The following is a 15,754-nucleotide window of genomic DNA, read 5'->3' as shown; positions in this document are numbered from 1 at the left end:
GCTGTGCAGAAACCGGAAGCATGAGTATACTACGATGTCCTTGATGAACAATTTGATCCACCGGAAACAGATAAGCGCAATGACCATGATGACCGACAGCGCATAATAATAATACACTCCTCCCTGCGCCATGCATAACTTCGGCTAGCCCAATTTCCCGAGTGCATCAAGAAAGGACCCACTAGATGGACTTGAGGCCTTTAGCTGCCTCTTGGTGGACTAGATTTCCCTAAATTGAAAATGTATCCTCTGCGATCAAACAATACAAATGAACAAATATAGGGCCTACATGATTTAAGTATCATGTCTCCATTTATGCGTTTACATAGTACAGTTATCAAACTTATCCAAATGATGCACTTGTTTTTTGTTTTACATAATAACTACAGGAATAAAGCATCGGGCTAAAACATCTCCAAGTCACGTGGTGTAGTTTATGAATGTTAATTCGCTTATTGTTACTGAGTGGCTGACAATTACCATGCTTTCAAAAGCCAACACAATGGACGTGCTAGAGATAAGCTTATTGTCCCCTTCTGCAATATGATTTTTGGGCGGGATCAAATTTGATTGACCGTAACTAACAAAAGGATAATAATAGTTTACCTGTGACGAATTGGCTAGTCGCCTTTAGGTTGTTTGATGGGATCATTTATTAGTTTTTCAAATAAAACATGTACAACCAAATTGTAGGCTTAAACAGCTAAAAGTGATATCATGCTAATGTATTCAGATGCGTTTGAGTCATTCTCAACTTTAATTTCCCCTCTTTTACAAAATTAATCACTTTTATAGTATTTTTAAAACGTTTTCGGGTAAAAATGTATCTATTAATGACAAAAATTGGTGGCGCTATTTAGTTACTGGAAATTGCCCTTTCAAGCTTTTAATATAAATAATTCCTTTTATTGTTTGATAAAATATGTTTATAAAATTTCCTTGTTGATTATTTCACCTATTCCAACTGTTTTAATGGCAGTATTAATCACCAAACCCTTGCAAATAAAGAAATATGATTAAGGATAAATAGCGCCATCTATAGTTTGCAATTAGTTAATAATGAAGCCAATTCTATATACATCAAACAACTGGTCGGTCCTAACCCTCGCCGTTTGTAACAAACCATAAGTATAACCACATGGCAGTCTGGGCCAAAGACTATACGAATTCGTTTCGAGGAAAAGTCAGGAAACTCCTATTTTCTTGTGAATAGGTGATGGATTTTTACACTTCACACAACAATTACTCATAGTATCCCAAAATTTATTTCAGAAATGAGGAGACTTGATTACCATAAAAAAAGACGTATATTTATATGCTAGATGATCTCACACCACCAAATAAATCCGCATAGAATGTACTAAATTATTTTTACGACTGGCCCTCGAAGTCTATGATGTCTGGGAATTACCAAATTTACACGCAAAATCATGCCAGCGTTTCTGTATAGAAAAGGCTGCTTAAAATCATTAAAAATACTCGATCTCTCCCATCTGTGGTACACTTGCAGGATTTGATATTACTAATCATCACCAATCAAAATTTAGCCAAAGTTATGCAAATTTCTGCTCATTTTAGTGCTTACTTTTAGGCCATCTATGAGTTTTTCTGAGAAATGCATTCAGGGCGCACAACCATTATAATACTATTTGGTGGTGTGAAATCAAATGTGCGCAAAAGTACTTGTAAAACATATTAAACTGTAATATTTTGATACTATAATGTATTCAATTAACATCCGGTATTTTTATTCAACATTTGACATAATAACGATAAATACAATTACCAAACAAGTTTGCAACTTCCACTGGACGATCCTGATGATAAATTCTTTAAGAATTTGGTTGGTCCCTGCGATATTTTGCTAAAAACGTGTAGGACGTCGGGTACCATAATCTTTTTGTTGAACTTTGGATTACGGATCCATTTTAGTGCATGGAATGGTCACGATTGCTCCACCGAGCCTTAGATGCTATATTCAGAGTGTCTAAATTCTCAGACCCATGTCGGAAAAAAACTAGGACCAAAGGTTTCTTTGTATCGTTGGTATAGGCATGAAAAGTACATGTACGATGGGGAGAGGAGGACACAATTTTGAGAGGAAAAAATAAGAATACGAAATTAGTTTTTTTTTAAAGAGGAAGAGGAAGTTGGAATAAGTTGGAATGTGCATCTACCTTTGGCCCGGTTTTTAGGTCAAAAAATTGTCTTAATTTAGCCACATTTCAGCATTAAAATTGCACATTTTCTCGCACTTCACCCACATATGTCCCGGTAAAGTCATTTGTGTGAGGATACTCAAGCAACTTGAAGCAAAATTTTAGGTTTAAAAACTTATAATACTAATAGTGGCGGTGTAGAGCCAGGGGAAATCCTGTTGCCGTGCTTAGGGGCCAGCAAAAGATAAATCGGGCCCTGCATATTTTACTCTGTATTAATCTAATTTCCGTGATTATGCAAGTCAAGTCACAAGATTTAGGGTCGACTCTGAGTCCCTAGTCGTGTCATTAAAGTCTCGAGTCAGAGTCTTGAGTCCTAAAATGTCGAGTCATTCAAAACGAGTCGTTACAAGTCTGTTGCAACCACCTCGGTTCGGTAGCTTCATTGCCAGTTGTTCGGATGGTATCCCTCCCATCGGAAGTTGCCTATACGGTATTGTCCATCCATCTTCTTCGTTGTCATTCTTTACATCATTGTCATGTATTTGCTTTCATCAAATCTTTCATCTGCACCATATTGCTGATCGGAGCCTCCGTTGTGACCACTCTTTTTGGATTTCATCACGATTGCATATACGGGTGGTTTTAATTTCGAATGATTCCCATCGGCGTCAGAACTAGTGTATGTTGGATTATTTATCCGCCCTTCGTCTCCTGCTATTATAAACCTATGATGTGGTGCTGATGGAGTTTTGCCGTCATTCGTCGTGTTTTTATCTACTTGTTCGTATTGGTAATCTTTGTTCCGTTCTTGTACATGCATATCAATATCATCGTTGGCTTCATTTGAAATTGGTAATGAGTCTGATTGGTGGTGATCATGTGATGCAGGATTTGTTGTTACGTCTCCTTGAAATCCTTGCGTGTTGATGCAATAAGGGCCGTGAAGCTCAAGTCCTGAGTTTGTGGAATATGCAGTTCGCTTTTTGTGCCTTTAACAAAAGAAAGAAAAGTTACGTGACATGAATATGTTGTTTGAAGATCTTTTTACCAATTTGAAAAAATAAGAGTGTGTATAATAATAATTATTGCAGCCAATATCCAACCCGATCATTTAGGATAGTACATGCTGTTTTCCACCATTCAACTGTAGTATAAAAACCCCGCAAAATATGCATCGTGTCGCACAGAATCCAATAGCATGTATAGACAAATCATATTTGAAAAATAACAAAATGGCTACTATGAGACTCACCTGTAGACTAGCCATACAACCATCGCAACCAGGGTGACTAAAGATATGACACCAATAACAGCTCCTGTGATTATTATTACTGCAAAGGAGATCAATATGTTTAGAATACCAATTTCTATTTTTAACTTTTGACCTGAGCTTTTGGGAGTGTTTTGGAAAAGGCTGGAATCGGACAAATAAAATAGAATACGGGAAACCTCAAACGGGGTGCACTTCAATATGAAATTGGTGCAGGGCTGACACAGCAAGGGGCATTCGTTGAGAGAAATATATATTTTATAAAAGTTTTATTTAATCATGAGGGTCATTGGCTGAGAGCATAATTTTTGGCATTCAGTGAGAGCAAAATGTGAAAAATATGGGGTCTTTGGGTAGTACAGATGAATCGTTTGATTCGTTAAACTGAGATCTTTGGATGAGAGTTAAAACAGTCCGACAGAAGCCTTGAACATTGGAATTTTTAGTTCTAAATGGCTTCGTTATTTCAAAATAAATAACAAAATCAGTGATAAATGAAAGTTGCTTTTCAAATAGAAAAATAAGGACCTTTGGGTGACAGATCAAATATAAGGGTTTCTTTGGGTGACATCCGACAGCTTCCGACAGAGCATGTGTTTGAAGAAAAAATTGGGGTCTTTGGGTATTAACAGCGATGCGGAGTCTTAATAAAAAACCCTTAAAAAGGGAGTGCTCAGGCATGATTGGAAAACATGGTTGTACAATGTAGGTCGGTGGTAATTCATGTAGGCCTACTAATAAACTTCTTGTTATAAAAAAGTGTACTATTGCTTTAATGTTATTCTATATATTTATACTATGATCAGCTCTTAATAGGCGGGAATTATTCGTTTTTTGTTACTGCGCAAGTCAATAAAGTTCCAAATTACGCCGCGCGTAAATTCACAAAAGCATGTGTCATTCATGCAATATGCAAAGCACAGTTCCCGTAGGTGCTGCGCCCAGCTGTGTGTGTATGCCATTCTACATGTATATCAATCCACAATGTTATGAGTCCCGCCTATTATGAGCTGATCAGAGTATACATAACACAACATACATGAAGTAAGAAACAGGTTTCGATGGTGTACATAGGTCTATTTTGTGTATATGTAGGCCCACCCCATATTGGATTTTTTAAGGGGGTACTACACCCTTCGATAAATTTGTGACTGTTTTTGCACTTTTCTCACAAACTAATAACACACTGGTAACAAAAGTTATGTATATTATAGGGGCAAGGAATCCAATTACTACACTGGAATTTCAGTGACCCAAGACAAGCGGTTCGTTATTTATGATACGAAATGAGGTACCGCTAGGATGTACCTCATTTCCTATCATATTGAGTCACGGAAATTTCAGCGTAGTAATTGGATCCCTTGCCCCAATAATATACATAACTTTTGTTACCAGTGTGTTTTTAGTTTTTGAGAAAAATACAAAAATAGTCACAAATTTACCACAGGGGTGTAGTACCCCCTTAAACACTTCAACATGTACATGTAATATATACAAATGGTAATGAAAAGTAAACCCAAAGTTATACTAATGTAATTTACGAACATGTATGTAATTTCAATGATGTGCACTAATTTGGACATCAATTCAACATAATTTGAAAGGGGCATTCCGTGATCCACACTTTGTACAGAAATATTCAGATTTTTATCATTTTTATACCACTGGAAAACTCTGGCAGAACTGTTTCTGTATACAATAATTCTTGCCGATTAATTCGTTTAGCAAGCATATCGTCAAACTTGTTCGCCAAATTACAACACAGCAAGTGGCATATGGGGCATATAAATACACATAGAGGCTGTATCAAAATGATACCAGTACTCATCAATTTTGATGTTGATTGATAAGCGTACATGCTTATTTTATTCTTGCAAACAAACAATCTGATCAACTGAAGTTGTGAGATTTAAGCTTTTGCTCCTGGATATCTACTGACAAATGTCATAAAAAGTGGATGCTATAGGATTGTGAAATACTCCTTTAACATATTATGTCACATTTAGTGATGTAGGCCTATGCACTTGAATGTTACCCATGAAAATAAAAAAGTAAAGTTTAAGTTGTACATGTTAACGATCTAAATAATACAATTTAAATATTACACACTTTATCACCAATGCATAATTTTTTCAAAAAAAATAAATAATTTAAGCAAATTTAAGAAGTTCATGGACATTTGGTAACTTGGTATAATTGACCATGCAGGCCAGAGGATGATTTAAGGAAGCCCCATCATGCACTGTAAAAGTGTTATCACTAGAGTTTCAACTGCCACTTTACTTTTCAAATCCCATTGAACTCTGTGCAAAAGATGTTGTTTTAGAATTGCCCGTGTGTCATTATTTCTTGGTCGATTTCAGATCTAAAGTGATGTATGCATGAAGAATAATTCACACCTCCTGTATATAACATAAAATGTGAAATCGACCAACCTCTAGAAGGTGTTTTTACTGTAAATATATCTGTCCAAATTCAAATTTAACCATGCACGTGTGTATGCAGTGGGCGGCAGTGGTGTCGTGTTCACTCACACAGCTGTGCTAACCGCAAGACTTGCTGGGAAGTGCTTAAATCATCCTCTGCATGCAGGCTGACCTAGCTAGCTGACTTTGTCCATAAAACAAAATCTGTTCATGGACAGTTTGTAACTTGTTATTAAACTTCAACTTCAACTTCCAGACCACTACACTATCAATCTGTCAACACTCATAATATTGAAACTGATTATCATTCCCAGGTAACAAAACCCTCCACTATGGGCTACAGAACACAGTTTATAAATAATTTCATGTGGAATGAGGCTAATATCCTATCCCCACCTCAAACTAGAAATCTCACTGCTGCATATATTTATGAACTATGTCATGAGGAGTGAGGTTATTTTAGGAGCTGGCAGTAGTCTGCATTTAGTGCATTTCTATTACTGAGATACCATGCATTATTCTACAAAATATTTTTAGTGATTACAAAGCAAGAGCATTTGCAAAAGAAGCTCGACTTAGAGCTACTTAGGTTCAAGGGTCAAGTTTAATTTCAAGGTCTAAACTGAATGTATATATTCACTCAGGTGTACCTGAGCGAAAAAACCCTATATGTGTCACCCCCGAAAGTGGGAGTGTTTAAAGTCTCTTAACACATTACCAGCTGTCCTGACAGTTTTGCATAATCGTAGGAATTGTTCCTTCACACTGACATTTTAAGCGGGTTCAATCGTATGAAAGGTGAAATTTAGAAAGAAATATTTCATATAAATATAATATATGAAATGAATTTTATATTATTTAACACAACTTAAAGTCAGAGTCGTTATCCGATGGCTTTTTTCGTCGATTGTCAATTAAACTCTTCCGTTCACTTCGATGTCAGGACGTGCTCCATGCTCCGATAACGCTATACTGATGTATTTTCGTGTGTACGAATAATTCCTTACCTGTTCTTTTTGTGAATTGTGGAGGGTTGTATTCTCCAGTTATTTGTGTTGATGGTGGTGCAAATATTGACGGGGTTGGCTTTTCAGTGGATAAATGATTTATAGCTACAAAACAAAAATGAATATTAAAAGAACATTTAGAAACATTGATGTTTGATTTGTTAATTTTGAGTACTATTTGAAAGATTTATATAACATTTCTTGGCGTTTTAGTTGACGGAAACCTCAACTTTTACGCTCATTCTTTTTTAGGTGGAAGAAAAGTTAGTGTTAATTCAACAAAATCACGAAGGGAGCTAATGATATACGAAGAAATATAACTTTTCCCTATGAATAATTGTAAACGTGTCGTTTATGTGTTTTATTTTTTACTTTTATTCGTCTTGCCCTAACAGCAATTTTTATTTGAACTTCAGCGATGAATTCGTATAAGCCTGCATTAAACATACATGTTTGGCACTTAACACCGGTAAACCCCGCAGCAAAGCTACAGCTATAATCATCTCTACAAGTATCTCCGTTTAGGCAGGTGTTTGAAGAACATTCGTTTTTAATATGTTTAGCCATAAATCATAAGAATATGTTTCACCATTTCGATTAAAAGTTTGGTCTTGGGTATCCACTAGGCGAGATGAAAGAAGTATAACTTATTCCATATGAATAATTATAAACGTGTTGTCTATGTGTTTTATTTTGTACTTTAATTTGTGTTGCCCCAACAGCCATTCAACATTTGATCTTAATGACGTACCTGTTTGGCACATGACACCTGTAAATCCTGCAACACAGCTACAGTTATAAGAATCGACTTCATCTTTACAAGTCCCTCCATTTAGGCAAGGGTTAGGAGAACATTCGTTGATATCTGTGAAATAATAATCAACGGGTTTTCCACTGTAAGACGATACTCAGTAATAATATAAATTTCTTGCCAAGCACTATTTATATATCAAGATATTACTATAATTTTAGTAATTTTAACACAGTTTATTGTGACTTTGATTGTATCACTATTATACTCTACCTTCACAATGGGTGCCGTTTCCGAAGTATCCTGGATGACATGTACAGTGAAAGCCGTCATCCTGATCGTGGCACTCAGCATTGGTGTCACATTGATCCGTATGATTGCGTGACATACATTCATCAATCAGTCGGCAACCAAGAACTTCAAAACGCAATCCACATTTGTTGTGACATGCTATTGGTAAGATGCGCAAATACCGTGTACGGACTCTTTGCGGGAATGTTATTCTTTCGATGGAATTGATATCTGTGTTTGCTGAAAAAACCTGGAAGAAATAATCAACATTTTCATATAAATAATGATTGGACCGAGTAAAGTTCCAATGGTTTAATGTCGCAAAAAAGAGGGTGGGTATAATTCCCATACAATTTCGAGGTTGTTAACGTGTGGCTGCAACCAAAGAGAGACTCTGAAAATTTTGAGCAATTCCTTTAACAAACAGGGTTGTTCAAAACAAGAAAACCATTTATAGATTGTTGTTTTCACCTACTAATATACCAAGTCCTAGATTTTTCATTCAAATACCATAAAGCATTGCTAAGTATTATTGATGAAATCAATCCAACAATATTGCACGAATGGGTTGTTTGGAGGAAAAATTCTGTGCTTTTACCATTCACAATGTACTACTGACCAATACGAAAGTATTTATGTGGTGTTATTCTTGCTTTTGTTTAAATCATTCTATATTCAATAATGTATTAAAACGAAAGTTTTGTATGCCCCAGAAAAATCATACACATCGGGCAGAAATAAATCCCGTTATATCAAGCCTTGGGATCTCCTTTTCTCAATTTTATTTGTCTCAATATTTCAATGTATTTGAGTGCAAACATTGCTAGGTCATGCTCTCCTCCGACACCATAGCTATCAGGTAATGCTATCTAATGAAGATATCAAGATATCCATGCATTTAACACAACATAGCTATACTGACATAATGCTATCTACTGAAGATAGCAATATATTCATTTTTAACCAAACACAACTATCAGACATTGAGCAGACATTGAGCAGACATTAAGCTATCTACTGAAGATAGTAATATATTCATGTATTTAACCAAACATAGCTATCAGACATTAAGCAGACATTAAGCTATCTACTGAAGATAGCAACATGTTCATGTATTTAACACAACATAGCTATCAGACATTAAGCTATCTACTGAAGATAGGAACATGTTTATGTATTTAACAAAACATAGCTATCAGACATTAAGCTATCTACTGAAGATAGCAATATATTCATGTATTTAACACAACATAGCTATCAGATATAATGCTATCTACTGAAGATGGCAACACATTCATGTATTTACCCAAACATAGCGATCAGACTTTATGTTATCTTCTGGAGATAGCAACGCATTTATGTATTTAACACAACACCATTTAGCTATCAGACATTATGCTGTCTACTGAAGATATCAACATAATCTGTTCTGGAAACGAGTACTGCAGGGAAATTGTTAATTTTTTTTATATCTTATATTTATCTTATGCATAAATTAAACTGTTTAACGCTATGACGCTGTTTTTTGTTACACAGCCGTGACGTTAGTCACGGCTGTGTCTTTTTTCTTACAGGTTCTTTAGTCCAGCCGAGCGGCGGCTGGACTTCTGTTTTTCAGCGGTTTCTGCTTCTTCTTTCTTTCTGTCAACATTTGACATAATTGGCTCTAGCTCCCTAATTATTTGACCGATTTTAACCAAACTTGGGCAAAGGCTCCACTACCCCAGCCTTTACATTTGACATGACCCATTTGGGGTCAAATGTCACGCATGAGTAATTTTGGCTAAAATGCGATTTTTACCAAAATGCTTCTTCTTTACAGATTACATGGTAGCGCAATGAGACTTGGTCATCGGCATCGACTATAGTTGGGGTCTATGGGGTAAACACAGATTTGGGGTCAAAGGTCATTTAGGGTTTTTTTTCTGCACATAACCAAATACTTTCAAAATGCTTCTTTTCCTACAGATTACATAGTACAGAGATGAGATTGACACATATGCACTGACATTAGCTGGTGTCTATAGGGTAAACACGGATTTTGAGTTCAAGGTCATGAAGGGGTAAAATAGGGTTGATTACTGAAAATCACCTTAAAGTTCACTTTTTCCTGCATATGATCATCAGAATAATGCCAAAATGACTATAGCATTGGATGTATATAGGGATATAATCAGATTTGGCTTGAACAAGGGGAGGGGTCTGTTTTGGGGTCAAAAGGGGTAAAATTTTGAAATTTGCCCAATTCAAATGAAAATTAGTATATGTAATCACGGTAGGATTCAAAATATGATGGAGGTCATTTCAAGGTCACCAGAGGTCAACCAAAGGTCAAAATGAGTCCAATTCCAAAATTCGTCCAATTTAAGTCTAAATTAGAATGTGTAATATTGATATGATTTCAAACAAAATGGAGGTCATTTCAAGGTCATCAGAGGTCAACAAAGGTCAAATTAGTTTATTAGATAGATTGTTATCAAACGTAATGCCAACATTTTTCACGAAAAGGCAATTGTGTTACAAATCTTTTCAAGGTCATAAGAGGTCACTTCAAGGTCACGGCTGGACTTCGCAGCCTTCTGAGGATGCAATATATCTAGTTACCTAGCCGGGACACCGGCTAGGTCTTGTGATGCTATCGGATCTTTCTTCTGCTTCTTTCTGGCAACACGTGAGTGACTTGCCACGTTTCGCCTTAGCTCTGTTATGCTTTGACCGATTTTGACTATACTTGGTCGCAAACACCACTGACCATGTCCCCACATGTGACATGACATTGAACTCCATTTGACCTTTGACCTGCTCACAATGGCAAAAATGCGATTTTTACTCTAAAATGCTTCTTCTTCCACAAATAACATGTGATGGTGACATGCTTAGGTCATGTGACTTGACTTTGGTCGGTGTCTATAGGGTGTTCACAGATAAGGGGTCAAAGGTCATTAACGGGGTCATTTCCGGTCTGAAAGCTAAAAATATTCAAAAAATCACTGCTTTTACAAATTACATAGCAGAGTGTTGTCATTAACACACTTGCATTGCTACTAACCAGGGTCCTTGGGGTGCTTACAGTTTTGGGGTCAAAGGTCATTAAGGGGTCGCTTCCGGTCAAAAATCAAAAATCATCAAATATGTTCATTTTTTTATATCTCAAAACGTAACCAGACCAGAGTGACACAAACTTCATATATGCATTAGTGTTACCCGATGTAGGGGCCTATGCACGGTATTTTTATTTTTTTTGGTCAAAGGTCATTTAGACGTCATTTCCGGTTTTAAGCTAAATAACTTTAAGAATTTTTATCTCCATAACTAAGCATAGTAGATTTTTTTAAATTTAAACTGTAACAATGCATTTTCTCGGTGTATATGAGGTTTTTTTTATATTGGGGTCAAAGGTCATTAAGGAGGTCAAAACGTCAAATTTGCCAAAAATGTTTAAAATTACGGAAAAGTAGCTGCATCTCAGCCTATGGAAGACGGATGTCCATAATAGCCGGTCAAAGGTCAAACTTTAAGATAAGACTGGCATTTCCGGCCCCGGCTAGGTCCAGATCTGTAACCAGATCTAGTTCTTTCTTTCTTCTTTCTGTCAACCATTACATTTGCTCTAGCACTCACATGCTTACATCGATTTTGACCTAACTTGGTCACAATGATCATTGATCGTGCCCCTACACGTCACATGAAACTTGTGGGGTCAAAGGTCACGCAGGGGTCATAGGGGTCAAAAACGTGATTTCAACTAAAAATGCATCTTCTCCTACAGATTACGTACGACAGTGACACCACTTGCACACATGCATTGTTATTAACCAGTGTCTATATGGTGTACACAGATTTGGGGTCAAAGGTCATTAAGGGGTCACTTCCGGTATAAAACGAAAAACCTTCACAAATTTTTATTAGCTAAGTAAAACATAGCGCAGTAACGGTATGTTCACATATGATCTGCAGTTACCCAATGTATATGTGGTATTTTTTTTTAATTGGGGTCAAAGCTCATTAAGGGGTCACTTCCGGTATAAAAAGAAATACCTTTAAAATGCATCTTCTTCCACAAATTATGTGGGACAGAGATGCCACTTGCACACATGCATTGTTATTACCCAGTGTCTATGGGGTGTACACAGATTTGGGGTCAAAGGTCATTAAGGGGCCACTTCCGGTATAAATTGAAATATCTTCAAACACATTTATTAGCTAAGAAAAACATAGGAGAGTAATGGTATGTTCACACATGAATTGTGTTTAACCAATGTATATATGATATTTTTTTATTTGGGGTCAAAGGTCATTAAGGGGCCATTTCCGGTATAAAACGAAATACCTTTAAAATGCATCTTCTCCCACAAATTACTCAGGACAGTGATGCCACTTACACACATGCATTGTTATTACCCAGTGTTTATGGGGTGTACACAGATTTGGGGTCAAAGGTCATTAAGGGGCCACTTCCGGTCTGAGACGAAAAACTTTCAAAATGCCCCTTCTGCCACAAATAACATGGCAAAATAATGCCACGTGCACGCATACATTGACATTAGCCAATGCCTATGGGCTTTCATATATTTTGGGGTCAAAGGTCATTAAGAGGTCACAACACGGCTGTGTTCGTGGTCTTAGACCACAGCTAAGTCTAGTTTTTGTTTTATCTTGATGTGTAATGCACCTAAGAAAGTTGAACTTGCTGACATACGTAGTAAAATAAGTTTCTCTAAATTTAAAAAAAAAATCTTCCCGTTACCTTAGGATTGCTTCCATCCGTGATATAAGTCTTTGAGGTTTCATTTCCAATCTGCACTTGAAATGTTGTTACCCATCTCTTAGCCTTATTTTCATCTCCACTGCCCTGAGTCTCAATCCCTGTTACAATCACCGTATCTAAGAAATCGACTTGTATCCATGAGTTTGATATTGCGTCAGACGCGGGTCGCCAATACCTAAGTTCCGTTGGGTTGTTGAGTCTGGCTCGCCACGGATCGAAGGTGCGACTCCTTGAACGATATGATGATGCAGTGATTTGGCTGTTTTCAATTAAACCATTCTGCATACCAAGCTCATCAGCGTCACACAAAACTTAATTTAAAAAAATTCAAAATTTTAATATCAAAAATTAATATGTGGGGACGTGAGATACAGCACTTTTAGGAAAAATTTACACAAATATGTTTACTTTTGCGCGTGATTATAATGTAGGCTCAGTAATTGTTATCAACTTAATATCACTAATTATTAAATTGCAGACTAACACTTGAACAACAGTGATTAACAGGCATTTAAACCCAAAGTGAAGCAAGCAAGAAAGTTATAATTATGTAAGCAAGTTATCCAAACAAACAAATGTTGCAACTGAATCATTTTGTTTGCTTTCAATCATTTGGAATAACCGACATGGTATAAATGACTTATGATTATGTGAATCTGGTCAACTAATCAAACTATCCAACAAAATCACACGTAGAACATCGACATTGAGAAACACACGGCGCTTTTACTTTCTGGTGGTGAAACAGGTTACTTTAAAACATCACCCATTGACTAATTTAAATGGCATACTAAATTATCATTATTAATATTAACTAGCTAAGTGTACTTACCTTCTGCTGACAAAGCACGTGAACAAAGAACAAAGAGTAAAATGATGAAGAACATGATGATGCTTCATTTGATCTTTGATCGTTCATTATTTCGTATAAAGTGCGTACTGTTTAAACAGGCTATCCAACAAATTTTATTCGATGATTACCCAGAGCGTCTACATTGATCATGTTGAGAAACACACGGCGGTTTTACTTTCTGGTGGTGAAACAGGTTACTTATTTAAACGGTTACTCTGCGATGTAAATTCCCTGGGAATTGAGGCACAAATGTACGACTGTTCCGACGAATGTGTCGACGCAACGCAAGTATCAACTCGAAAAGTATGAAAAGAAAAAAAAAATTCTTTCTTTTTCCTCTTCTTTTTTTTTTCTTCTTTCTTTCTCTCTTTTTTCTTTCTTCCCTTCTTTCTTCTTTCTGGGTCGGGGTTGGCAAATAATTACTTAAAATTGGTAAGGGACCGTTCATTATTTCTACCGGAGGGGGGGCCGGGAGCAGACAGAAAGTCACTGCCGAAAACTATATGACCCCCCCTTCTCCGATAATAAAAACCATATAACCCCCCCCTTAGGGCTACATGAAAATCATATGACCCCCCCACCAACCAAAATAGAAAGTATTGCTGCAGAGGAGTGGGGTCTTTGTAATTTTGGTTACAGGGATGTGCCACACAGACCTTTGAATGCTGACTTTCTCGCATCTGTACCATTTTTCATCACCATGTAGCAGTGATGTCAGTGTGCATTTCATTTATAGGCACAGCTTCAAGTAGCCAGTGGACACTTAAAGCGCTGATGTATGCACACGCGCAATGACGCGCAATAGATGCGCGCAGGGATCAGCTGCCTCAACGCATCACGTCACTGCCACATATCAGGCTGAAAAATTATGCCTTTACTGTTTTTGCCACCGGGCTATCAGTATATACCAATTTTTTCACAAAAAGCACCTAAATTTACCCTAATTGCAGTAATTGGGCCCTTTTCTCCAAATATTGGTGAATATCCACACATCAATATACCAAAATCGCTGAAAAGGACCCCAAAATTGTGGCACATCCTCATATACCTTCAACTAGGTAGAACCCCACAGGGTATTTGAACTTGTTTTATCTATTTTTCTAAAATATTATTTATTTCACATGCATGTACACAGTTTTTGGTTCAAACTGCCACCCTGTGCTCCAGCTAGTACATGTCCCGGGTACATGTACATGCACTTCAATACCACAGGTGATATTATAATAATTATTATGGATTATTTATTTAATTAATCCATACGACTATAGTTTTTTTGCACCAAGAACAATCTTTCAAGTGGCAGGTTTGGAAACTTGGGGTCAAATTTATTATAAATCATTAGTTTTATGTAATTAGGCTAAAATGGCTGTAAAACTAATTTATTTAATTTTTTAAGTTGTAATTTAATTCAATCATACAGAATATAAAAAATCAAATGAGTTTAATGAACTATCTAGCTGAGTTATTAATTTTCAATCTCTTAAATTGTAAGTATGCATCAACTTCTCATACATGTTGATGCAGGGTGCAGTACACAGCCCCTTTCAATTGGTGTAAAATGAAAGAGTTGCAAAATCTTCTTCATCAGTATATTAAAAGGAATAAAAAGTAGTTTGTGACATCTTACCATAAATCAGTGATGTACAGTGGCATAGATTTCTTTTTGACAATGGGGGGGGGGGGGGGGGGGGGGTTGGAAAAATTCTTGAAGTATAGTGAATCCAGCACCTTTTGGCGACAAAATAAGTCTATGGTCCTTTTGCGCGTGAAAAATTTTGATATTTTGAAGCTAATTCGCGCGCGGAAATTTGCACTTTTGGGGCTAAAATGTGCAAATATGTGGTCAGAAACCTATATTCAAGCGTCAACATTGGGGGAATGATTGTATGGGGCAAAATATTGGGGGGGGATCTACGCCTATGGTGATGTATCGATCAGACTCAAGTCCACTTTTGCCAGACTCGGACACAAACAGAATCTGTTCGGCTCAAACTTGGACACAGAAGGTCCAATTAGATCCATGTAAAATGTGAAATGATTATCTAAAAATGTCAAAATAGATCTCAAGTTTGATTCAAAATTTGTTGTCATAATATCCAACATATCCACAAAATTATTTAGATTTATCTGTCACTTCCCAGAATCATTACTGTTATCGTTAATGAAATAATTGATAATTATACATACATGTATATTAATTAATATTTTGACCATATAAAAATATTT

General features: G+C 36.5%; 1 protein-coding gene across 1 annotated transcript; it reads right to left on the bottom strand.

Annotated features, from left to right (window-relative positions):
- Positions 1–1,361: 1,361 nt before the first annotated feature.
- On the bottom strand, positions 1,362–13,613 carry LOC140166900 (uncharacterized). The gene is made up of 7 exons (XM_072190388.1): positions 13,508–13,613; positions 12,655–12,986; positions 7,890–8,157; positions 7,617–7,730; positions 6,866–6,970; positions 3,415–3,493; positions 1,362–3,151 (listed from the first exon to the last, which is right to left on the bottom strand). The coding sequence occupies exons 1-7, from the start codon at positions 13,560–13,562 to the stop codon at positions 2,686–2,688; spliced, it is 1,419 nt and encodes a 472-aa protein (XP_072046489.1). The 5' UTR covers positions 13,563–13,613; the 3' UTR covers positions 1,362–2,685.
- Positions 13,614–15,754: the final 2,141 nt, after the last annotated feature.

This window comes from Amphiura filiformis, chromosome 1, assembly GCF_039555335.1.
Source record: "Amphiura filiformis chromosome 1, Afil_fr2py, whole genome shotgun sequence".
In the NCBI taxonomy this organism is placed as follows: domain Eukaryota; kingdom Metazoa; phylum Echinodermata; class Ophiuroidea; order Amphilepidida; family Amphiuridae; genus Amphiura; species Amphiura filiformis.
This window is presented reverse-complemented; position numbering and strand designations above follow the sequence as displayed.